The following is a 27,005-nucleotide window of genomic DNA, read 5'->3' as shown; positions in this document are numbered from 1 at the left end:
TTTTCCTAATATCCAACCTAAACCTCCCCTGGCACATCTTCCTGCCATTCCCTCGGGTCATAAAATCATAGAGTCATAGAATGTCCTGAGTTGGAAGGGACCCTGTTGTGGTTCAGGCTCAGTTGGCAACTAAACACCAAGCAGCCGCTCGCTCACTCCCCCCACCCCTCTGGGATGGGGAAGAGAATTGGAAGAGCAAAAGGAAAAAAAAAACTTCTGGGTTGAGATAAGAACAGTTTAATAATTAAAATAAGTTAATAATGATAATAATGATTATTATTATAGTCATAACAATATTTATAATATAATAAAAAGGAAAAAGGAAAAAGGGAAAAAAACAGAAACACAAACGATACAACCACTCACCACCTGTCAACCAATGCTACTGGTCCCTGACCCGCAATTGCTGCTTCCCTCCCCCGGCCAGCTCCTCCCAGTTAACATACTGGGCATGATGTTACATGATATGGAATATCCCTTTGGCCAGTTTGAATCCGCTCTCTTAGCTGTGCCCCCTCCCCTCCTGGCTTCTTGTGCCGGCAGAGTGTGGGAAGCTGGAAAAGTCCTTGACTAGTACAAGCAGTACCCAGCAACAGCCAAAACATCGGTGTGTTATCAACATTGTTTTCATACTAAGTCCAAAGCACAGCACTAGGCCAGCTGCAGTGAAGAATAACTCTATCCCAGCTAAAACAATGACAGACCCACAAGGATCATCAAGTCCAACTCTTGTCCTTGCACAGGAAAACCCCAAATTTACACCATACCTCTGAGGGCATTGTCCAAGTTCTTCTTGAGTAGCATCAGGCTTGGTGTTGTGACTACAGTCCTGTCATTGGTCACCAGAGAGAAGAGATCAGCATCTGCCCCTCCTCCTCCCCTTGTCAGGAAGCTGTAGACCTTGATGAGGTCTCCCCTCAGTCTCCTCTTCTCCAGGCTGAACAAACCAAGTGACTTTAGCCACCTCTCATACAGTTTCTCCTCTAAACCCTTCACCAACATCGTGGCCCTCCTTTGGACACTCTCTAGTAGCTTTGTATCCTTAATGCACTGTGGTGCCCAAAACTGCACACAGCACTTGAGGTGAGGCCACACCAGTGCAGAGCAGAGTGGGACAATCACCTCCCTCAACCGGCTGCGATGCAGTGCTTGATGCTCCCCAGGGCACGGTTGGCCCTCTTGGATGCCAGGGCACACTGTTGGCTCATGTTCAACTTGCTGTCAACCAGGATCCCCAGGTCCCTCTCTGCAGAGCTGCGCTCCAGCCTCTCATTCCCCAGTCTGTATGTACATCCAGGGTTGCCATGCCCCAGGTCCAAAATCCAGCACTTGCTCTTGTTAAACTTCATATGGTTGGTGATCGCCCAGCTCTCCAGTCTGTCCAGATCCCTCTGCAGGGCCTGTCTGCCCTCAAAGTGTCAACAGCTCCCCCCAGTTTTGTGTCATTGCCAAACTTAATTAGTATTCCTTCAAGACCAGCATCCAAGTCATTTACAAAGAGATTAAAGAGTACTGACCCCAAGATGGATCCCTGCGGAACCCCACTAATGACTGGCCACCAGCCTGATGTAACGCCATTTACTACAACCCTTTGAGCCCGACCCATCAGCCAATTGCTCACCCACTGCATTACCTGCTTACCCAGCTGTATGCTGGGCCATTTTGTCCGGGAGGATACTCTGAGAGGCAGTATCGGAAGCTTTACTGAAATCCAAAAAGATTACATCAACTGGCTTGTCTTGGTCAACTAGGTGGGTAACCTTGTCATAGAAGGAAATCAAATTTGTTAGGCAGGACTTTCCCCTCATGAACACGTGCTGGCTAGGACCAATGTCTGCGTTGTCTTTCAGGTGGTTTTCAATAATTCCCAGAATAATGTTCTCCATAATTTTACCAGGCACAGAAGTGAGACTGACGGGCCTGTAGTTACCGGGGTCATCCCTGTTGCCCTTCTTGAAGACTGGGACAACATTTGCCAGCTTCCAGTCAACTGGGACCTCTCCAGATTCCCAAGAGCATTGAAAAATCACTGAGAGAGGTCTTTCTGTGACATCAGCCAGCTCTTTAAGTACCCTTGGATGAATCCCATCAGGCCCGTCGACTTACAGGGATCCAGCTGGAGCAGCAAGTCCTGCACAAGTTCAGGGTTTATTAGGAGTCCTACGTTAGGACCCATGTCCTACAGATGAAGAAGGATCACTGCTCCAGTCACATTTTAGACATCACACTTGTGGGATCAGTCGTTATTATTTTACTTTTTACTTGGTGTGTCTTAAAACTAACAAAACCCTCAATGTACTTGTAGTACTTGCAATCCATCACAGCAGTTCAGGGATTTAATTATCATTTACTTTAGAGTCAGTTTTATGAGTATTAGTATTATACACGGGCCAAACCACTCAGCTTATCAGTGCTGCTTAAACAGACTGCTACATTATTCATGGCATGGCAGAGGGGAATAAAATCCTCATTATGAGCCACTGCTTCTGTCCTCAATACTGTGCCATGGCAATTTCAGTTTAAAAGCCTCCATGGTACCTCACACTTTGTCATGGGATGGCAACTGGCTAGATCCTTCTGCTTCCATTACCCCAGGGCAGGACTGAAATGACTAGGATTAGAAACTGGATTTAAAGCTCAGGAGTGAGCTGCGGGAGATGATGATTAGCAGTCTTGAAGGCAGGACTGGTATCCTGAGAGGAAGATACCTCCCAGTCACCAGCTGTTTTTGCTGCAGTCAGCCAAGCCATTACACCCCACAAGACCCATGAGCAAGGGTCTTACTGGCTCTGCTTCTGGTATGCTGATCATATGTTCATGCATTTCATTTGCTTATATTTGTAAATATGACTCTATTAAAGCTGCATTTAATCCTGTTTCTCACACATTGCATCAAAACCAATAATGCAGATTATTAAAGTTTAATACCACAACTAACTTTCAAATTAAGGGGAAGTGGTTGAAAATGGTGACAGGTAGCTTAAAATAATTGGCTAGACAGTGCCTGGCTCTAGTCTGAGCCCCACCAGTCAGCCCCACACCAGCTCTGGCATTCCAGGGGTTGCTGTCCCATCCAGCCCCTCTGGGGCCACCAGGGACCCAGTCTGCTTTTGTGCACTGGCATGGACGTAGCCACAGCAACAAGTTCTTGGCTGCCCTTCCACTCCTATGCAAATCTTGTCCTTCTGCTGTCACTTCAGCCTCTTTCATGAGCAATTCATTCTTCTTAAAAGGAATTATTAGAAACAAAAAAGACCGGTATGCTGGCCTATGAAGTTATACATTGCTGAGAGAAAGATTGTCATTTGGGATATACAAGGAAAAAGGCTTTGGGCAAAGAAAAGGTGATTATAAGCCAATCTTGAATGGATAATTGGGAAATAAAATGCCAGGAAAAAAAAGAATGTAAAGTAACTAATATATCAGAAATACATGAAAGATCAATAAGGGGAGACATTGAATCAACAGAGAGCAATGAGAAGTACTTTGCAACAGAATAAGATGTTGCAGAAAAAATCAAACACGTTCTCCAACTCACAAGGAAAATGGAAGGTGAGATGGCAGAGTGAAAACAATGTGTCCTGGGGTGGACAGTGAAAAACTGGAGACATTAGCAACCTCTCCAGAACAAGTCTTGGATAATTTAAAATCAATAAAAACAGTCAGAGCCAAAAGACCAGATGAGACACACTTCAGAATCCTGAAAAAGATGGCAGACAGGTTATTGGACTACCATGAGTTATCTTTAATAGCATCTTTGAAACAGAGGGTATCAATAGACTAGAGAGAAACAAACAAAATAACAGTTGTAGGAAGGAAATTATGGAGAGCTATGAATTAAATTTGACCTCCAGAGCAGACAAGGTCCAAGAAATAGTAAGTGATAAGACAAAAAAACCTCAACTTTTGAGAAATAGGAAAACTTCAGGAAATACAAATTTAGTGGAATAAGAATTACACTAACAGCTAGTGCAATTTCCTTATGTATACTTCTTATGCACTGGCATTTTTAAAGGCAGTATTACAGACAACAGATAGGACTGATAGGCTGACACTCTTTAGATTTTAGAATGTCACATAATTCAGAAGACAGCAAATTAGTACATACAAGACAAGTTCCTATATGGATTAAAAATGGCTAAGGAAAAGTCATGTCTGCAGTCATCAATGATGCTGGATAATATGGGTGATGGATGAATGATGGATGAATAAAACTCAAGGCAATGTTCATTTCCAAAGATCAGAAAAGACAGTGGATTTGTTAGTAGGTCCTGTTCATATATTCCTTTCATATCTAGCTCCCAAACTGGTTCCTGTTATGCAACGGCTTACCCTATTCATATCCTGAACTTGCAACCTCTTGCAGTTTCATTTAAGTGGAAAATATGATCCAATTGCTCTCTGCACCTGAATTCCTATGTTCAATGTTGACTGACCTCAAGTCACAGGGCTGAACTGGTATTTACTACCCAGTGTGCAATGTCTCAGAAGTCACATCAGCTGAGCTTGGTCAGCTTCTGCTAATGGCATCAACATAGATAAACTCCAGGTGAAGGGTCAGATCGTAAAGGATAGTGGCAAGAGGCACTGTGTTACAGAGAACCTTGATTTTCTGATAAACCCCAAATCCTGGGAACCTGTATTAGACAGACATCATCCTCTCAGGGTAAGTCAAGACACTCTGTCCCATTTCCTGTCTAATTTCTCTAAATTTCTTCTGCAGCTTAGTATGGAAAAATGGACACTGGGGAGAGAGAGTAATAGTTTTCAAATACCTGCAAAGAGAAGATCCCACATCCACTCCAGATACAAGAGGAAGTAAACTGTCACAAAGGGGACTGGCAAAACACTAGGGAAAACTTTTGACTTGAAAGCAGGTAATGCATCGGAGCAGCCTGCTTTCAGAGGCTGCATCATCTCATATTGAAGGATTTTATAAATAGTTTTTAATGAACAGGTTAAATAAACATCTACCAGAAGGAATCCTGTCCTAGGGCAAGAGGAGGGACCATATGACCCCAAGTTATTACTTAACTTTATCCCTTATGACTATTTTTTTAAATCTCTGCAGACTTGTAGGCTGCTAAACAGCTGCTATGTTTCACTCTGGCAATGACTGATTTTCAGTTGTCTCTGAACTTGCTGCTGTTTAACTGTACATTGTTAAAACCTCCAAGCTTTTACAGGCTACCAAGGAGTGTCCTGTAATTATTATCTCTGTCTTGTGGCTTTGTACACTTCTTCTGACTCTTCTCTTGCTTTTCCCTCCCCTGTAATTCTGCCCAGGATCATGCTGAGCTGGGCAGCAGCTGGGAAGAAAAAGGTATTAGAAGCGTTGTCTCCAAAGAGGCGTATACTGGGGCTTCAGAGAATCAAGAGCTCTGCTGGCACATCTGAACACTGCCCAGGCTTTCAGAGCACAACACGGTGGAGAATGCCGTATTCAGATTGAATGATGGGGTCATGATGGAAGAAAATATCCCATTATCTTCCATAGGGCAAAAGCAAAGATTTTTCAGGCATTTACAAGGAGGAGGAAGATATAAAAGAGCATAATGAGAATTACTACCGAAATTGATTCTCCTTCTTTGGCAATGACCTGTTAAACCACCTTTGTGCAAGTCCCAGACTCCCTAGTCAGCCTTGCTGCAGAATGAAAAGACACACCTCAAAGAGTTCTGTTGGAGCACTGCAGTATCAGGTCAAGATGTTGCTCATTTTGTGATATTTCTGTCTGAAAAAAAAAATCTTATTGGTGACTACAGTTAAAAGAAAGGAAAAAAGGGTCATACTTTACCTGAAGCATCAGGATGATAGAGGCTGGGAGCACTCGTTATTTCTCCTTGCTGATGGAGACAGCTACCTGAGGACCTTTGACTTGCAATGAGAATCCTGCTCTTTGCAGATGGTAATCTGGACACTGCACCCAGTCCTAACTGTGGCTTGAGTATCATGGCAGATCGATAAAAACTTGGTGGGACCTCATAGTGAGTATACGGTGGAGGGCAAAATTCATCTTTTGCAGGCCTTTCCCCAACCTACAGAAAAATCATTAACACAGATATTATGTGATAAATCAACAAGTCCAGAAAATATGGATCAACAAATCCAGAAAATATGGAGCTCTAAATTGCTTATAAAGGATAATTTTCCCTCCTTGTGAATCTGGGCTTCAGAGCAACGCCAAATGATCATCACTTTCAAAAAGTGATGGTCTTACCATATGAATTGGTCTCCAAAATTACACACATTACCGTCTCAATACACAACTAAACCCAAATAAAGAATTTATCTCCTCCAGAAAAGTAAATAGACAAATGGAAGATCTTCAACTAGTGAAAGTAAAGTTACTGTTAAGTCCTGGAAGGTGCTATCATTTACAGAGATAGACACATCAAAAGAGTGTGTAATTAGAATATTACTATTGAGATACAATTTAGGTGGAAGTCAGTTTTAACTTAGTTAAAAAGAAAGCTGAAGGCATTTTAAGTTCATTTTATCAGAGAAATGGTATTGTTAAATCATTTGTGTGAGGCAAAAACCCTCTACAAATTCTTGCTACAAAATATTCATTGTAATCTGTACCCCTGAAGTTCCTGAAAAGAGACCTGGTTGTGGAGGTGAGCACGTTTCTCTACGTTCCATTTTCAGGGGGCTGTTGAATATTCCAGATCAGAGCTATAAAACCCAGCTGGCCGTTTGAATTGAAGAAAAAAAAGCAAATTTGCCAGTGTGAAACATTTACTGTTTATCACAAATAGATGCTGCTTTGCTAAAACTGATGATAAATCTCTCAGTATTTTAAAAGGTGTATACTGAAGGAACAGCACAGTAAGCCCCGAGCTGGAAGTATATCCAGCAAACTGGCTGTTACCAGGGAACTTGCAGTGAGGGAATGACCTGGTTCCCTGATTCAGCCTTTGCATCTTTCTGCACTCAGGCTGGGCTGATTCGCACCTTGCTGTGCTGCTTCATGACTCGGGACAAAGGTGCAGAGCAATGTCAGTAGTTTTCATCCCTCTCATTTGCAAAGAACCATTTGCTCTTCTGGGTAGAGTCCAACTTCTGTACCATTTTCTTATAAAATGCAAAATCATCACAATGTAGAAATGGCCCATGAATATTTTTTCATTTAGGCCACAGAAAAAATAGAAAAGCTTAGGAAATAGAAAATCTGAACTAAATTTGTTTAAAAATTAATCAAAAAGTGCCATAGGCTACCTATGAAGAAATGTAACTGCCAATTAATTAACTCTGCTGTAAGTTATGATGCATATAATATGCCAAATCAATTTCTATTTAGCAATTATAAGCATTTCGAATATGCACTTAAACATTGGCTGTAAAAGCTTTGATCCTAGCTCCTTCAAGAGCTTTAATCCTAATTTAGCAAATCTTTAATATGCTAAAAGAGACAAGATTGGCCTTAAACTATTAAATATAGAATAGCTGAGACCTTTGCACAGGAACTAGGAGGGCAGACGTAACAAACACTGAGCATTATATTTTTGCTCTATGTTTTTTCCTTTGTTTGCTGTCCTATTTCCTGCCATTAGACCTTCCCATTTCCTTTTTTGTTATACTCCTATGACCTATTTCTACAAGTTAGGATGCAGGTTTTTACTGTATAGATGATTCCCTAGGGTTGGACTACAGGAGATATTTAGCTTCCTATTTTCAGCTTCTGGATATGACATTGTTTTCCTCAATAAGATTCAGTTACCTTCTCTCTCACTCATGAACTTATTTCAATCAGATTTCACTAAACACTTCTTATACTTTCATATTTAACTGGCACTGAACATCCCAATGCCAAGTACTTCAGTATAAGGAATACAGAAAATCTTTAAACATAGAAACCATGCATTTTTTATAAACTGGGTCAGCTTAGCCAAACCTTCAGTCACCTCGTTTTTTCTTACTGACAGAATGCTACAAATAACACAGAAGAACAACAAACGTACACCAAAACAATCAATCACAACATAAAACATCTTCTCAAGCTGAGAGAAGTGAGAAGAATTTACCCAACTATCTCTTCAAGAGCCTGATTTGGGGGGACATAAACTTGCTATGAAGACACACTCCTTTTTCATTTCTATATAATGGTGAATTCATGAAGCACACAATTTTCAATAGAATAGTGTGCAATTATTTATTATAAGGCCATTTTAAAGAACTTCAGAAAGATTTGGATTAATATGAATCCTCTTAGCATCCTGTAATATATTTTTGTATGAGGGACTTTTAAAGAAAAGGTCTGTTGGAGCCTGCCAACTAAAATGCAGCTCAGCTCAGAATTTTCTTGTGTGGCTGTCTGCTTATTCCCTACTCACCCCATTTAATGAACTTCTTAGAAAGAGCTGGGAAGTCTGCAGCAAATACTTGGCGCATACAGGAATTTCTACAGGCCGGGTAATCCTGAGCAGAGCTGGCAGCACAGCCAGCAGGTAAGGATGCCCAGCACTTCCTTCATGTTACTTTGTTGGTAACATTGTCAAACATTAATGCCTCAAGCAAGAATTTTCTTGTCAAGTGCTTGCTGCAGGCAACTATTTTTGAAAAGAGTTGGTGACTTCAGTTAGGGCAGTTGAGATAATGAGATTATGGGGGAAAAATTGCTGGTTTGACTATGTATAGAACAATTCCCCCTACCCCTTTTTCCCATACAGGCCTTTTGTTTCAACAGGCTTTAGTCCATGTTCTCAGGAGCAGAAGGATGTCTGTGCTGGGGAATGGACCCAAGGAGGTGGCTGAAGAGGGCACGTGCAGCCTTGAGGGGACAGGTAGGAGAGCTACTGATCAGCAGACCTCCTTGCAGACCCTCACCAGAACCAGGACTCTCGGCAGCAGCAATAAAGTAGTGAATAAAGTGAGCCAAGGACCACTCTCTGGCAAGGCATAGACCATATCCATACAGGTAAACTCTCACCCTGCAGACCAGGCTGGTCTCATCCATGCTGGTCCCTGGGAACAGCCTTTGGCTGAGAACACACTGGCAGAGGTAGACACTGAGCTGGGGAGCATGGTCCACGTCCAGCAGTATGGGCAACCTTGTGTGAGCCTTGGAGGCTGTGCCCTCCCACGGTTCAGTTCACTAGCACAGCAACAGCCTTTGGGTCCCACTGTTTGCTGTGTTACGTCCTACATAGGTAACTCAGAACACAACGTAGCCACAGATTCCCACTGGTGCTGACTAGAAGAGGCTGAGGTCCAAGCTGAGATGGGGAGCCAGGTTGTAATGAAGCACATAGACAGCAGCGATCCGCCCTGGACAATGACTGGTTCTATTAAGCATTTCACTGTGAGGGGTTTTCTACCTTTTTTTTTGATGAAGACAGGCTTGAAAGATCTACCTCCACACCATGCCGAGGTTCCAAAGACAAGCACTCGAGGAGCTGCCAATGCCAATAGGCAAGACTGCCCATTTAACCTTAACTCAATTTTATTATGACACAGTCTCTAGGCACATCTGAATTGCCTTCGTGCCTGAGCTGCAGTTTTTGTCTGAGCTGCTCTATGTGGGCCTTAGCACAGGCAGCTCAAAGAGCCCTGCAGGCTGCAGGGCTGCACAGAGGTAGCCCTCGAGTCTTCCTCAAACAGCTTTCCAGGATTTGCCTTGGAGTCTCCTGTCCAAGACAGCACCTTCCAATTTTTTCCAGCTCATGGCACCCAGAGGGGTATTTAATTGTTCCTACCATTTAGCTAGCTGAAGGGTGCTTAGAGATTACAGGTCTGATGGATAGCAGCTATTAACACTCCCTATCATAGCTATGTAAAGAGCTATAAAATGCTAATCAAAGCTCTCCAAAGCCCAAATTGGATGTATGAAATAGGGCAGACTGGGATTTTTTCCCTCACAAAGGTAATGCAGAGTATCCATTCATCCCAGCGTCTCCTTGTCTCCAAAATCTCTGAGTCTTCAACACTGTCCCTTCACCAGGGTGATTTTGATCTATCTCAAACCAACCTAATTGCTTTATTTCAGATTGCACATCAGTCATCTGTTATGAACCCATACTGTGCACAGCTGCTCTTCTAAGCATCTGCCCACTTCCACTGATCAATCATTTTCCTTTCTCTTGATCCATACTGGAGTTAAATCAGTCCCCTTTGCACTCCTCCAACTAGCAGGGGACTAAGGGATTTGCTTCTAGGGTGGCAGCCCAAGACAGCAAATACCATCCCCTTCTATCAGCTCCTGACTCATGGGCTAATGCAAACTCATAACACAAACTGCAGTCTGATTGACTTTTCCTTCCCAGCCTCTCCTTCAGGCAATCCAGCTTCTCTGAAGCTGCACCTTGCTTGGGTTCAAACCTTCCCTCATTGGCATACCCACCCAAAGTCATATTTCTTGGAGGAGTAGGGGAAGATGCTTTGGATCTTCTCCAGCCCGTAAGTGTCCTCCTTCTAACCCCAGTCTAGAGTAAATCATGCTGCAGACTTGCCACAATCTAAGGCCTTCTCATGCTAGGAACAGTCCTCAACGGTGCACAGAAGTTGGTCCTTTGCTCCCAGATCTGTCTGCTATTCCTGCCTGATTATCTGAACCCCAGCTGTATGGGCCATAGACACCTATGGTCTTCAGAGGGTCATGTCACCCTATAAACAGTCAAATAGCTGCAGTCTGGGTTATTTTGGCTTTAATTTCCAGAGCCATACATTAAATGGTAAATTTCTATTTTCCCTCACCTTACAATGTAATTGTGAAGATATACTTATAATGGCTGTCATAGACATGCTTACAATGACTTTAATAATTCCTCCTGGGCGCAAAATATAAGGGACACAGATAGAAATTGAAGTTAGAGGGGAAAGGGCAATGAACACTGTCTTTTGTGTACGTTTTTGTGTGTTTTTGTGCTCAAGATGAGATGGTGCTCTATGAATAGAGCATATAACAGATAACGTATAATCCTTGATCACTTCAGTAGGTTGCCTCTTAACATGACAAAAGGGCCAATTTACACTCACACGGTATCTTAACTTGGGTATTTGCTGTCTTTTGATTCTTAATACTGTCACCAAATTTGTTATTTCAATCCTGTTCCTTGGATAAATACTGTATGTAGAATGAGGCAGGCATTAAAATGGCCTCAATAACACTGCAAGACACACAGGAAAAAAAACAACCTAAAAACACTGGTTCAAATGAAATATACTTGTATGATCTTCATTACTTACATAAAAAGTTTGGTTGTTGAGCTACCACAGGTCCAAGCAGTGGATGCAAGGGCACATCACAGACCTGAATGTAGCTACCTCTTCCCTGTCCTTCCTCCACCTTCCAAGCAAGGTCAACCTTCCTCCACTCTGCTCACCTCCCAGCAGGGATTTCAGGGAACCAAAGACTCCTCCCCAAATTATCAAGGTGGAAACATAATGAGAGAGTAGGAGCCAGAATGGGCCAGAGGGACTTCCATCACCTTTTGGCTGCTCAGGAAGACTTTCCAGGGAAAGGAGATTTTTTACTTTAAGATGTAGGTCAATATAAAACATGGCTATAAAATGAGTCAAAAGTAAATCTTTTCCTGCATGGTATATATAATCTAACAAGAGCTCTGATAGTCCCTGGGTTTCAGTAGAGCTAAACAGAAGGGAATTAGTTTAGACCTCTAGTGCTCTGTCTGCAAAAACCTGCCAACTTTCCCATTAAGGGAGAAAAGTTTCTGTAGGCAAATTACACTCATTTCCCAAAGCTATTCTTTGGGGGAAAAGAAAGACATTCTATTGATGGATAAATTCAAATAGCATTGTCTTTTCCTTTCTAAACATCCCTATTTATACTACTAGCAAGTGACTGGTTTGCTGGGAAAAACTGGAGGAACACAGTGACAACTCCCAGTCACAGATCAGACACTGCAACAGGGTCAGTGCCGGAAATTGTTAAGTTTATTTTTAATGATCACACATTGCCTTGATTCAGGATTTATTTCTTATCTGAGGTTGGAGAACTAACTTCTGGCAGCAACAGGGAAGCAAATGATCACCACATGGTATACAAAAGAGGCTGTCAAAGCTGCCTCCTTACCTCCTGCAGAAACTTCTCGCTCATTGGACCGAAGTGATGTCCCGGAGGCCTAATTCCTGACACCACCAGACTAGAACTGAAGAGTCTTGGCTTCTGGAGGTCAGGTTTAAATTTGTCATACAGGATGCTGGGGGGCTTCACCTCCCCTCCTTTGGATTCCTTCTGCTCTGTAGAGATGGGCATGCCACATGCAGGGCTACCGAAGGGCAGCCCTGCTGGCGCAAACGAAGGGTCAAGCTGCTCTATCGAACGAGGGTTTCTCCTAATGTATGTGATGATTTTAGGTCTCACAGGTTTGGGCCTGGGTATGGCAGGTTTTATTTCAATGCTTTCTTCCAGCTTTTCACTGCAGTCACTGTCCACATCCACCTTATCTGTGAGAGAGCCCTTGGAGTGGACCAGGATAGGTTTTGGGATGGCACTGCTGCAAGCAGTCTTGATAGGCACTTTAGGGGATATGTTTAATAACTGCGTACTGTCAATGGGAGGTAGGACTGAGGAGGGTGACAGCTTGTCAACATGAAGTGCATAAAGGTCCTTCAAATTACTGTTTGATAATGTGGGCTGACTATTAACATCCAGCATTGCCACTGGCCGCACGGGAGCTGGGACACATAAAAAGGCATCAGCCTTTGCCGAAATGTTACAGCTCTCTGGTGCTTCCTCTGGAGGATGTTTCTGTGCATTATCTGTCTTTTTACTTGGAACTGAAAAGCTCAAGGTTTCCAAATCACTGTCGTGGTTGTCAGGTTGTTGGTTTGACACTGTCTCTGCACTGCATGTTCCATGCTGATCTGAGAGATCAGAAGCAGGCATGGCAGCATCCTCAGTGTTTCCTTTGACTAGCATCACTTTGTTCTCATTAACTTTCAAGGGTTTGCTGTCAGGTGGATTAATGTTATATGTAAGAGATATGTCTTCACCAACTGTTTCAGCGCAACCTGCATCAACATCATGTAAATTCTCTTTTTTTCTGGGTGTCGCTTTACCACTGGATTTCCTATCACAGCTGAGTGGAAATATTGTTTCCACTTCTTTGCCAGTAAAATATTCCTCACCAACCTGGCTAGTTGCCCCGCTGTCACTGTCATTGCTTCCTCTCCTTTCCCCACCAATGGTGACGTTATCACTTAGCAATTTCTCATCAGGATAGGTTACCACCTGGCTTGACAATGGATCTTCTACTTTATTATAGGTGTCTTGAAAATAGGGTGCTTGAAATTTTGATGCATCAGACCCAGAGCCTTTCTGCTCCTGCATTGCTGTATTTTCATTTTCTTGACATCCTAGGAACTCCACCAGCATAATCCTCTCAATCTTCTGTTGACATGTATTTTTAGATTGTAGAGATGGTGCAGTCTTAAGCTCCAGTTTTTTACTTTTATCACCCTGACCTAATTGTGCTTCTGATTTACTAGCAATCCCATTGGGCTTAACAGCTGAATGTTGAGAATGAGAAGTATGCAGTGTGCTTTCAACATTAACATTTGGTACATTTTCTGGTTTAATTATTTTCTTGTTCCCTGAGGTAGATGGTTTGGAATAAAACACAATATTTTCCTCTGAGGTATTGTCAAGTGGATGAAACACCATCCCAAGAAAATGATCTGTGGATGTCTTTTGTGATTTCTCTGTATTTCCTATCAAATGGTGTGACCTGTCAATGGAGTCCAATGATGCTGAAAGCAGACGTTTACATGACACACGGCCAACACAGTCTTTTGCAAATGTTTCAGACTGAGGAGATAATTTACTTGGTCTTCCCAAAGAAAGCCTTTTTATTCTTTCCATCTCCACAGTTCTGGGCATTTTACCCTTAGAAAAGTTCTGGGTGAAGTCAACATCACCTTTGGAAATAACCTCCAAGTTGGCATCATTTGTGCTGCTTTTTAAATTGGACAGACTTTGTCCTCGGCTAATCCTGATATGCCTTGATATATTCTTAGCTTCGCTGGTCCTACAATCTTTCCCCATTTCCCTGCTTGTGGTAGAGGGCAGCTTATTTTCCTGTACACTGGTATGACAGGTCCGAGAGTCTTTGAAGGTCAGATGTTTATTCTGCTCTGTGTTCAGATGTGTAACTTTCTCTGATCCTCCAGAGTGTATATTCCCACTCTCATCTGTCAAAGCACATTTCTTAACATCCCCTTCAGTAGTTCTAACTTTTGTCACAATTGGGTTGGCATTGGTATCTCCCGTACTCACTAACCTTTCATTATTATTTTTTATTTCACTGCAGTTGTCCTGAAGCTGGGCATAACATGACTTGTTCGGCATTAACGGAGAACTCATTTTGAAGCTTCAGGTGACTGCTTTTTTGGCAGTCCTGATTAATGAGGAGCTTTTTTTCCTTGTCAGATTAGCTATTATGCATGCTTCAGTTGTACATTTAAATTATAAACTGAGCAGTAGAACATTCCTCGTCGGAAAGCTTGGAGTCTCTGTCAGAGTCACATTTTTATGCTGCTCAGTTGTCTTTCATGCAGCCTCTGGACCTAGGAAATCTTTATGACATGCAGTAGAGAAGTTCAGCGATAGCAAAATAGATCTGTTAAGTTTCCTCTGAATGAGAACCAGTTAATCCAGCCAACCTATGAGAAAAAAAAAAAAACAGACAACATTACACTGATCTCAGGAATCATGCTAACTAAACCAAAGTTAAAATCAACAGGACTCCCAGGTACATTCCCAGGATAGAGTGCTTGCAAACCCTTTAGATGCTGTTTCGATCACAGCTTTGCTGCTAGCAAGGATTCTTAGAGTAGCACAGATCTCTGACTTGAGGAGTTACACAGTTAAAACTGTCCTGGTTAGAATAGTGGTTGCTACTGTTTTTAAGCCACATAGATTTACAACTGGAAATAGGCATAAATAGTTGGTGAGGACGGGATCCCATATTGAGGGACTAAATACTTTTGTATTTCTATAACAATGTCTTTATTACACCAAGGGTGGCTACTGAAGCATTTAAAGCACTGTTGTATAGACAAAATTCCAGCTCCATTAGGGGACATTTATGAGTTTCTCTCCTTTCCTTGTACAAATCGCTGCTGTACTTGTGCTGACACCCCATCCCCTTTGACATTTCTTAGCCAGATCTATATATGCCAAGAAAGCAAAAACTGTGGCTGGAGGCCTACAAAGGAAAACCATGCTTTTCTGGGACAGTTGTATATGTGTATGTTCAAATATAGAGGATTATACACCAGTCCCAATATGGTACAGCTCCTTTTGGCTCCCTCCCATTTGTGGCTGTAGGAGCCCAGATTTTGTCCTCTATCATCTCCAACAAGATGAAGGGCAAATTTCTGTCTATGCCATGCCTAAATTCACTCTCTGCGATATTTCTTGTGCCCTGTTATATTCATATCCTTCATCATAAAGAAATATGGAGACTGGAAATTGGAACATGCTCCACAGATCCCAGAAGGTAAAATTCAAAGCACCTGCAATGCTCCCAGCTCTGCTAGGTTTCTAATTAGGGGCTCACAGGGGCACTAATTAGAAGTGCTGATTAAGTCTACTGTTCTGTCTACAGCATCTAGGTGCAAGTCTGGGCCCATGTTTCTAACACCTGCTATGAGCGTGTCCTCCCAGCCTTTGCATTCAGTTCAGCTCTGCTCACAACATCTGGCTCTGAGCTCAATCCAGTTTCTTTATATGGTGCACACACGTTGGTTGAGTCTGGATTGAAGCTCCTGGCATAGTTCCAGCTCTTCAGCAAACAATAACTAATTAAATTAATTCATGAAACAGAACACAGTATTAAGAATTTCACTTCAGCACCACAGAATTTTGTTATTATAAGTCTCATTCGCAAACCATTGTAAAGCAAGACTTTTAAACTGCTTCTGTGTTCTGTCCTTATTCCCAGAGAAAAAAGAATTAAATACTTATTAAATTAAATATATGCATTATGGAGATTTTTGGTTCATTTCTTGTTCTTTCTTTTCCCCCAAAAATTGACAATACCAGAATTTACATATTCAACCTGAAAGCCATACTCTAAATGCCCTTCACTGGGCAAAATACACCTTCTGTTTTCTGTTTAGTTAGCTAGGAAGGGGCATTGATGGGCTCCAAAGAGAGCTCATTCAGCTCATGTTTCTCCCTCAGTTGGCAAATGGAGTACTGAAAGCGAGGGCCACAAAAATTATCAGAGGCCTGGAACACCTCTCCGATGGAGAGAAGCTGAGAGAGTTGGGAGGATTGTTCAGCCTGAAAAGGCAGCTCTGGGGACACCCTATTGCAGCCTTTCAGTACTTAAAGGGCTCTTATAAGGAAGATGGACAAAGAGTTTTTACCAGGGCCTGTAGTGATAGGACAAGGGGTAACGATTTTAAACAAAAAAAATAGGTAGATTTAGGCTAGATATAAGGAAGACATTCTTTATGATGAGGGTGGTGAAACACTGGAACAAGTTGCCCAGAGAAGCTGTGGGTGCTCCCTCCCTGGAAGCGTTCAAGGCCAGGCTGGGGGGGACTTTGAGCAACCTGATCTAGTGGAAGATAATCTTTAAAAATCCCTTCCAACCCAAACCCATTGTATGATTCTATGAATTGAATAGGAATTGCAGTGAGGAAACTTTGGGGAACTGAGAAAAAAGATGGAGAAACCTTATCCTCATCTTTCTTGCACTACCTTGCACTCTCTAACCAAAAGTGTCACCCGATGGCTCAAAACTTTAACAGATTGTGGTGACTTGCCCATGGATGCTGCCAGACGCTCACCTAGTCACTCTTTTATTCTCCCTTCTCCACAGGACAGGGAAGAAAACAAGATGAAAAAGCTCATGGGTGGAGATAAAGACAAGAAGATCACTTAGCAAGTACCATCACAAATAAAACAGACTTCACTTGGGGAAAATCAATTTAAATTATTGACAGTTAAAATAGAGTTGGATGGTGAGGAAGAAGGACAAAAAAGCTAAAATACCTTTCCTCCCCCACCCCTTTTTTTTCCCAGGATCAACTTCACTCTTTCATTCATGGCTTCTCTGTTCCACCCGTTGCTCCTTCCCTGCCTTGTGCTCCCAGAGACACTGAACCTCCGGGTGCTATGGCAGTATATATAAATAAATCAGTAAATGATGATGATCATGATGTACGTTAAACCCTAAGTATCATATCAGGCTGATTCATTTCAAATGTACAAGTAGAGCAATACATTAATTTGCCACTTATTTTCTTCTCTAAATCTCTTACATGGGTTTAGAACAAAGTTAATTAAGGCACTTAAGATTATGAATATGGTGCTAAGACGTTGTTGGTTCCTCTCGTTTACACTGCCCCCAAATGATTAGTAGCAATGCAAATGACGACAGTTTTGAAAAAAATATTGTGGAAGTACCTGTATTCATTCAAAGCATCTTCACTCACAGTGTGCGAGACAGGCTATGCTGGCATGGTTCAGAGACCAGACCAAATAATTTGGTTTAATGTTGCTGGTACAAATTGGTCAACATGTAGGTCAGGAAAGATCTGTCCCCTCCCAAATACAGAGCACTGTACAACCTCAGTATACCGCCAGTTGAGTTGAGATTAACCTCTTAAAGCAGCCAATGCTGGCCAGAGACACAGACTTCAAATGTATTTGTCATTACATTGGTTTTAGGAGTAGGGACAATAAATTACTGTCTGGGCAGAGATTAATCTCAGGCAGTGTTAGTATTGCTGCTGTCCTTCTGACAGGGCAAGTGAGAAGGGAGAGGCACCTCAGAAAGGTGGTATTCTCATGCTAACCCCTTTCAGGATGGGCCCTACGCACTCAGCCTTCCAAGTTCATCTTTTCTGGTGACACCCAGTCACAGATAAAGGTTGTCACAGACTTGAAGAGCCCATTACATTCTTAACATTAGCATCCATACAATTGCCAAAAAATATTTTCTCCTTCTGCAGGATATTGCCTGTTTGACTTTGTAATATTTTACAGTTCCCATTACAATGAATACATCGAATAATGATTCTGTGTTTGAAAATAATACAAGAATCTATTCTGCTACAGAACATACTGACAGCACAGGACTCCTGCTAAATTAATATAAAAGTATAATGAAGCATCTATGTCAATTAAGACCTTATTAATCCACTTTTCCCTGTTAAGGAATACAAGCTTTTGGGTTTGGTTCAATCAATGTGATAAAGACTTACATACTGTGATACGCATATTTGGGAGTTTTATGTTACATTTGGGACCTTAGAAGATTTGATCATTCTTCTGTAAATAGCTTCTATTTAAGAAGCTTTGGCTTGGATTTTGTGCAGGACAGTTCATTTTATGTGGCACTGTCCAGGCTCAACTTCACTATGCTCTTTGGAGTCAGTGAGATGAAAAGACTCAGCTGTGCCTGGGTTCTGCTGGCTCTTCCTCTATTTTTTAATACTCACCTCTCTTGACTGATGTTGGCTGATATACAGACATCTAAAGTCACTCCCTGCTGTGCAGGAATGCTTTGAGATGACAGAGATGTGAACCTCCTAACTCTTCAAATGTCCTCTTTAGCACAGGAGCAGGGGGTAAGGGGAGACTCAATCCCAGCAATGACAACACCTCATCATTTGGCAGCACCTCACTGGGGACCCTGGACAAGAAATGTGACTGCAAGTCTGAACTTGGTATATGTAAACCCTGATATGGGTAAACATTTCTTGATACTGTATAGTGTAAAAATGTCCCTTCTGAATTGCTGAGTGTGGAAAATGAAGTCATAGCTCTCCATGTCACAGCTTCTTGGCAGCACGTAATAACTACATTTGTGAAAAAAACCTTACAAAGTGATGCCAACGTGCTAGGCAGTAGAATAAAATGGTGTCCACCAGACTATGGTTAGCTATGAATCCCACAGAGGAGAAAACTTCTAGGAGCCAGAAATGTAATTAAATACTTTTGTTTAACTTCAGCAGTACCAGTTTCCTTCTGAGATGTTCATTTCTTAGGAGCCTGTATTCTAAGCCTGATCTCATGTAATGATGATCTCGGAAAGAAGTCTACAGGAGTTTCTTCCTCTGTGCTATTGTGGTTCCTCCCCTACACTCTGCTCCTTCCTAAGCTGCATTTAGTCAGCCCGTCCCACCCCACCCTCTGGAGACACCAAGGAGAAGGTGAAGCTGAGCTGGGTGAATTCTGCCCCACAACACACAGCATGAGCTGTAGCAGCAAAGCTCAAGTTCATAAAATATAGCTGGCTGGAAAGGGAAAGCAGCAGGCTGCTTCTAAATAGTAACAGCAGCTTTTTTGGTTAAACAAGCAGCATAGGAATATTGCTATGCTCAGTAGGCACCAAATAAAACAAAAAATGGTAAAGCATTACCATTTTATTGGCTCTCTGTTTTGTTTTCAATTTGCTACAAAAATAGAGCAGTAATAATTACGAGATATGCAAAGGAATTATCAAAACACATGAAAAAATAAAAGTGGAGATAAATAAAACCTGAAATCTGTTGAGAAGTTTGGCCCCTGTATCAATATTTCCTAATTAAGGCTGTCACAGCCGCTTACCCATCCCGGTACTGAAAGTCTAAAACCAGAATATTTACAGCAAGACACGCTACAAACATCTGATTGCACTGCTAACACTGTGCATGGCTTGGGCTGATTGCTCTTTCAGTACAGAGTGTGTGAGAAGCACCTGATTACCTTATTAACCATCTGCTGCTGAAACAATGCCTCTTGCTACTACCTTAAAAAAAGCAATGGGTTTGTAAAGATCTGGGGCAGAGCCAGTAGCCTGCAAATGGTCAGGGAGGAAATAATCTTTCTGTGTCACCTGACTTGCCATTTAAAAAACTTTTGAACATGTGAACATGAAGTAAATCTGATCTTGAAATGTTCTTTGGAACTGTAAAGTGAAAAATCATAATTTAGCAAATTTTGAAGCTGAGGCAAATGTTTAAAATCTGTTTTGGTCAGAATAATTTTGATTAAATTAATTTGATAAAACAGCAGAAGTTCATTAATAATTTGGATGAACTAAAACCTGGTTTACTGGTGAATAAAAAACGAAATGTAACTGAAAAACTTTGCTTTGGTATATGAAACCTCTACCACTAGCTTACCATTAGCTATTCTATATTCAGTTTTTATATCGATATCTATAGATATCTATAGATATTTTTATATCTATATATTTATAAATAGATATAGATATAAAATAGGTAATCATGCAAATAATGAAACAATTAAAATGTATTGACTGTAAAGGCATTAAAACCATTAAAACCCTAAAATTCTGGAAATGCTACAGAATCACACTCTACAAAAGCCTCTAATATTTTCAGATCATTTCAGTTTTACAGATGAATAAGAACTGCCTTCCTATCATTTCTAGTGTATAAGAACTTAACATTTGCTCCACCATTTCTCTTCTCTGCCTATGTCTTAATTGCTCATCAGGCAGAAAGTTGTCTATCTGAAGTACTGTCCTCCTCATGAAATACAGCAGCATTTCCATAGGATCTGCCAACGATGAGATTATGCTGTAATTTCCCCAAACAGCTGGGTGTGCTTCGCTATGAATAGAAGCCACTGGGGAGTGTATCCAAATCTTAGTTCTCAGCCTTCTAAATCACATTAATAAAATTATCACATGCCTGGGTGAGCGCTTCTGCACCACTTTTAATTAATTCCCATTGTATGTTACCCACTCCAAGTGGTTTACTGGCTTTTTTTTAAGTGTCCTAGTATCAGCTTTCAGCTTCCATCTCAGTTGGAAGAAGCTCTTCATAAAGATTTGGGCTTCTCAAGAAGATATTCCTGCCTCCTTTCCTTTCAGCACTGTATTTTTTTTTTCCATCCATGGGGCTCATTTCTTGGCAGTGTGCATCCCTGGCATTAAATTAGGTGATAACTCTTCTCCCAGAGAAGTCCTCAGCTAGCCTGTGGCTGGCTTACCAGTTCTCCCCAGTGGCATTTCCTGGGACAGCTGCACATATCAGGAGGCTGCTCTTCATCCCAGTTTTCCGTAATAACTGTAATAACCACATCTGTTCCTCACCTCGTATGAATATATTCATCATACCATTTCATCTGCCTTCCTCCGTTGCTGCATTGGTCAGACAATAGGAGCATCTTTCCTGTGGGCCAAGATTTCCTTCTCAGGGTCTGTTTCTGCAGCAGTTTATCTGTTGATGCTGTAATGCAGTCAAAGATGCTCATCCTGTTTGGATCTCTGTTGCTTCTGCGGAGGGCAGCAGAGCTGGAGTGTTTGCTTAGCCCTTGTCCTGGATGCTGCAGGTGTTTGTGAACTTGGAGCTCATGACCAGGATAGCCTTTGACAGTAATGATTGGAGGCTTCTCACTTCATGCTTTCAACAGGAAGGTTCAGACTGGACATTATGAAGCATTCCTTTACTGAGAGGGTGGTCAAACATGGAACAGGCTTCCTAGAGAGGTGGTTGATGCCCCAAGCCTGTCAGTGTTTAAGAGACTTTTGGACAATGCCTCTAATAATTTGCTTTAACTTTTGGTCAGCCCTGAAGTGGTCAGGCAATTGGACCAGATGATGGTTGTAGGTCCATTCCAACTGAAATTCTATTTATTCTGTTTTAAACATTTGCCACACAACTTCAAAATTCATTAAATTGAAGCTTTTCGCTTTACAGTTCCAAAGAATATTTCAAGATCAGATTTACTTCATGTTTACATGTCCAAAAGTTTCTAAAATGGCAAGTCAGGTGACACAGAAATATTATTTCCTCTACACAAATTTTCTCTTCCCAAATAATGGGGTGATAACAAGCCCAGTAGAGGCCTCTGGTTCTTGCTTTCACAAGGCCTATGCAGCAATGTGTTTTTTTCACTATTTTCCTTGGGTCAGTGTTTCCCCTTTACTTCCAGTTGCCATGTCACATGAAGGATATCACACACAGCAAATGTGCCAGGAGAGCCACATACCCACATGGCTGCTCGTCAGGCTCTTGAGATCCTGAAAACCAAGCCTGTGATGAACAAGATGGAGACGTAGCCAGAGGAGGCCTGCTGAGAAGGTCCTTCCCACCACCAGAATCAACCAGAGGGCACCCAAACCAGAGTACGGTCTCATCCTCTAGGTCCTGCACGTTTGCACTCTTTGCTGTCTTTCCCCAGGAGCTTTAGGGTCAAGGCTGCAGTAATATGATTTCCTTACATGACACCCCCAAGAGATTGCTGGGAAGCAGCACACCTCCCTGTTTGCTGGAAATCACAGCCACGTGCATTACTATCAAATGCACAGCCAAAGGTAAAGGTGCTAAAGCAAGGTTGCCCCCTGGTTTTCCCAGGGGAGGAGAGGTGGCAGCATCTTTCTCCATGACCTGAAGCAATAGGACTGAAAAATCAGGTGCCAGCATGAAACCTGGAGATCACTGTAGCTCCTGGCAGTGTTAGAAGTATATATATATCTCCATATATATATATATATCCTTCATTGCCTATGTATTGCAATTGGAGGATATCAACCCAGCAGGGCGAGCAAAGGGATTACACTGCCTTTCTTTTGGCTGAATACCCCTTTTGGGCACTGGAGCATTTTATCTCATAGGCTCTGCTGCAGATGGAAAACAACCACAACTACATGCAACTGCTGTTGGCCAAAGCAACCTGCAGCTGTTTGGTGTCACTGGAGAACAGACCCACAACTTTGCCTGCCATGGCAGTGGCAATGGCGATACAAAGAGCAGAAATCTCAGTACAGCTACTTAATTTACCTCCAGTTACGCTGTAGGGATCGGTACGTCTTCAGTGCAAACAGATCAAAATCCTTCCCAGATAATGTATATAAATGATTTCCTTTTCATAAGAAACTTGTAAATGTGGGGGGGTGTTGGTCAAAACAGCATTTTGTAATACAAATCTGAAGAGCTACCCTAATAATTTATTACCTGTGAGGGCTGAATTCCCAAAGCACATTATGTGGAAAGAATCCTCCTTACTGCAATTTCAAAGGACTACGGGATTTGGGATTAAAGATTCTCGTTATCAAAACTGACAAATTATTTTAATTATTAACATCAATCAAGTCTCCACAAGGCATAAGCCTTAACAGTTGTTTTTCAAGACTTCTTTTTCAACATTTCCATTTGCTTTCAAATGTTCACTGTTGCATAAGACAACATACTTTGATATAAGCAATCCTATTAATTGGATCCCCCCTCAAAAGGCAGAAGTTTCTGATCGTCTTAGCAATGGCAACCAGGAAGCTGATTTAATAACCACAGCAACTTATCTTGAACAAATGTCTGGTTTTATTTAACTCCAGATAAGTACACCTGGTTAAAGGTGTAGGAACAGCTCATCCTTTCTGAGGCACAATGCTATTCTATTCAGGACTTCAAAGAAAAACAAACAGCAGAACCACGAGGAAAGCCACTGTGAAGAGAGACGTTATTAGATGAGGGCATGCTGGCTGCTTAAGTAGTAAGAGCTGGTAAATCAAGCAAGGCAAGACCTCAGCCCAGAGCTCCAGTCCACATAGATTTATAATGCCACAACCATGAGCAAAACACAGGCAGCACAAGAAAATCTTGAATCAAAGGGCCACAGGAGAGAAGTTTATCACTGATCATCCCAAAGCACCGTAGAGCAAACAAAATGGCAAGAAAGCAAGCAGTAAAGAAGTTTTCTTGGAGGAAAGTATAGTCAAGGCAAAAACTGATTTCTCCCAAGCATGTGGAAACAAACAGCAGAAGAAAAATGAGGTATTCAGTGAAGTCCATGCTGCCATACCTCAGCCCACTAGTTACATATGGACCTGTTACCCCAGGGCTTACCCCCAAACACAAGGAACAGGGACAGCCCTCTGCACTCTTCCTTTTGCACGTGGAAGCTAGCAGGGCCACCATGTGTGCACTGCTTCACCGCCTGGCACTCTTGGGCGCAGCAAAGCACAAAATCCTGCTAATGTTAACAGGAGATAGTAGCGAAGGTAGGAGATGCACTATTAGCTCCTGTTTGTTCTCCTCTGTCAGAAGAGAGGGAGCAGCAAAGGGATCCTGCCCATTCTTTCTGAGCACCTTCACCCTGCAGTGTCCAGCCATCAACTTACTTTGACCTTCTCTATCCAAAAACATGCACTGCAGTTTATCATAAAATCTGCAACAGCTGGACAGTGGATGCATTGGGCCCCAAAACACTGCTTAATTTATTTCTGTACAGCACAAAATCTTGACATAGTAAGGGGTTTGGGAAACGTTTCCAAAATGATCATTGTTTTTTTTGCTAAGACTGCTAAATCTTTCCTGTCTTCCAAAAAACATCTGGGAGACAGAGAAAATATATTTAGTTATAACACTCAAACATGAAAAAAGTTCATAAATTTGCTTCCTATTGAGCAAAAACCAGAAACTCAGAAGCTTTGTCTACTCCAGCAAATTTACGCACTGCTGATAAAGCAGTTATAACTGGTGCTGAACTCAGTTTAACTTCAAGTGTAGCCAAGGGCAAACTTCCTTTACACATAATTTTCCGAATTCTCCTGAATTCAATGGCAGGTAAATGTGTCAGTTCTTAACTGAATACCTAAATACGAATTTAGGACCCTAATTTCAGATTGCTAGGTTTGCACATTTCAGTTTGAGCCACCACCAGTTCTTTAATGCTTTCAAACTTTTAAAAATATTACTGCAGTCAAACTTTCAGAAACATTACTGCAGATACACAGAGGCAACCCATGAGTAAAATCCAAAGCAAATGTAAAGCGTTGTCAGAAATTCTGATCATTTGCTTTAACTCCAGTAAAAACCATCTTCCATAATTTGATCTACATTTCTAAAATATTTTTCCTTGTGACTTGAGACCTAAGGCAGAAAAAACATTGTCAACTTGTCTTAAAAAACAATGGCAAGATGAAAACTGTGGTAAAATCCAGACTGGGCTCTAGAGTAGAGGACCCCGGTTACATCAGTTACAATGGCCGACCGAAGGGAACAAAGCTCAGTCTAGTTTTATTCAGTCATACTTTCCTACTAGGCTCTGTAAAGTACATGAAGTAGGTTTCCAGGTGTAAATCCAGCTATTAGGAAAGCAGAAAAAACACACATAATTATACAACTCAAGCCACCTCTGAGTGACTGAAAAGCTAGAATTTCAGAAGCAGGAATGCCATGGTGCCCACCGTACACCACACATCTGTGGTGGCTGGGGGCTCACCAAAGGTAAACTGGCAAGTAAGCTCTCATTTAACAGCACAGAAGGCAGAACGCAAAATCTTGTTATTAAGAAAGGTCAAGCACAACTAATGCATTACCTGCCTGCTGCTACTGATCCTGAAAATGTACTACAAGGGCTTCACAGCAACCATTGCTCTGTAAACAGTTTCATTTGTTCTGTTTAGAAAAATGTGTATGTATTGCTCAAAAACATTTGCAGCAATGTGTCTGTCAAAAGATTGCATCCCCATTTTCATAAATTAGCAGAAAATTGATTCAGCTTTAGCACTCTGTCACCTTTCTATTTACCGTGCACTCTATCACCATGCCTCTTTACATGTATAAATAAAATAAGAAATACTTCCATTGTGAACTTTGGGGATTTTTTCCCTACTGTATTTTTCAACAGCAAATTATATACAATAAAATGACAGGATTTAAAAGCGTTAAACTCATATTTATTTTTTATATTGTTGATTATCACCCACAGTTGTGCACCAGGCATCTTTTGTGTGTATCAGATACAGATCAACTGAATGAAAACCAGCAAGCACTCACCCCCTCAGCTCAGGGAGAAAGGGATGTTTCTTTCAAGTATCATGCCTTAACTTACAGTAGCCCCACTCTCTACTTACCCCAACCATACAATTGTCTTCCCTCCCTCTGAAGCTGGGAAGAGGTTCAGGCTTTGCAGCATGTACTGAAGAGCAGTTGGGCTTTTGGGCAAAGCACAGAAATTACCTCCAAAGAATGAGGTACTGCAAAGGAAGCACCTCGTTCCCTTCCTTCTTTCTCCAGTTTGACTGTGTCTGCAAACTGAAGGAAAAAGGATGTAGCCTACCAAGGGACTGCTCAAGACTTTCCAGCTTTGCTGGTGGAGCTGGTTGGAGGACAAGCGCTGGTGGAGGACAAGCTGGACATGAGTCAGCAGTGTGTCCTTTCAGCAGTCCTTGCTGGCTACCCAGCTGCTGGGCTGCATTAGCAAGAGAGTAGCCAGCAGGTCAAGGAAGTAATCCTTCCCTCTGCTTGGCATGTATGAGGCATCTGGAGCACTGTGTCCAGGTGTGGGGCCTCAGTATGCTGATACTAGAGAGGATCCAGAGGAGGGCCACCAAGATGGTTACAGACCTGGAGCACATGGTGTGGAAAGGGAGGCTGAGGGATCTGACTTGGTTCAGCCTGGAAGAGGGGGTGGGGGAGCAGGGACCTAATAGCTGTCCTCAAGTACCCATAAAGGGGATTAATAGAGAAGATGGAGCCAGACTGATTTCATAGGTGCCCAGCTAAAGGAAAAGAAGCAAAAGGAAGAACAAGTTGCAATAAGGAACATTTTAACTGAACATAAGTGAAAAAAAAAAATCATATTGACAGAGATGAAGGTCGCCCACGTCAGATCACCCAGAGGGATTATATGATCTCCATCCTCAGAGATTTTCAAAATTTGACTCAAAAAGGCCCTGGATAACCTGGCCTAATGGGAAAGTTGGTCCAGCTGTGAGCAGATCTTGGACTAGGTGTCCTGCAGAAGGCCCTTCTCACTAAATTATTCTACTTAGTGCAGTTAAATTGGTGCCACACTGTTAGTGAGTACATTTGCCAAAACTCAGAAGATCACTCAAAATACTTCTATATCTATATACTAAACTAAGTATTTATTGTAAAAGCACTTAGCAATAGCTAGCAGTCCCAGGATTCTGCTAAAACCTGCGGGAAAACAACTGAAGATAAAAATGTCTCTTACTCTAAATATCAGCCTGCTGAACCTGGTATGTGAATACTACACTGAGATCTTTCTTCATCAGAAAGTGTCAGAAAAGCAGGACAAGAAATTCATTCCATTTTGCATCTGT

At 41.9% G+C, this 27,005-nt stretch overlaps 1 protein-coding gene across 2 annotated transcripts in view; it reads right to left on the bottom strand.

Moving 5' to 3' along the window:
- MTUS2 (microtubule associated scaffold protein 2) overlaps positions 1-27,005 on the bottom strand; it is a 343,082-nt gene that overhangs the window by 210,291 nt on the left and 105,786 nt on the right. The window contains exons 3-4 of one of the 2 annotated variants that reach the window (XM_075084318.1): positions 12,035-14,625; positions 5,798-6,038 (exon numbers count right to left, since the gene is read on the bottom strand). In XM_075084318.1, coding sequence (XP_074940419.1) covers positions 5,798-6,038; positions 12,035-14,326 — 2,533 coding nt within the window. In that variant the 5' untranslated portion in view covers positions 14,327-14,625. Of the gene's footprint in view, positions 1-5,797; positions 6,039-12,034; positions 14,720-27,005 lie in introns of those variants that run through there. The other variant, XM_075084325.1, reaches the window with a different exon arrangement.

Source organism: Phalacrocorax aristotelis, chromosome 1, assembly GCF_949628215.1.
Source record: "Phalacrocorax aristotelis chromosome 1, bGulAri2.1, whole genome shotgun sequence".
Taxonomy (NCBI): Eukaryota; Metazoa; Chordata; class Aves; order Suliformes; family Phalacrocoracidae; genus Phalacrocorax; species Phalacrocorax aristotelis.
This window is presented reverse-complemented; position numbering and strand designations above follow the sequence as displayed.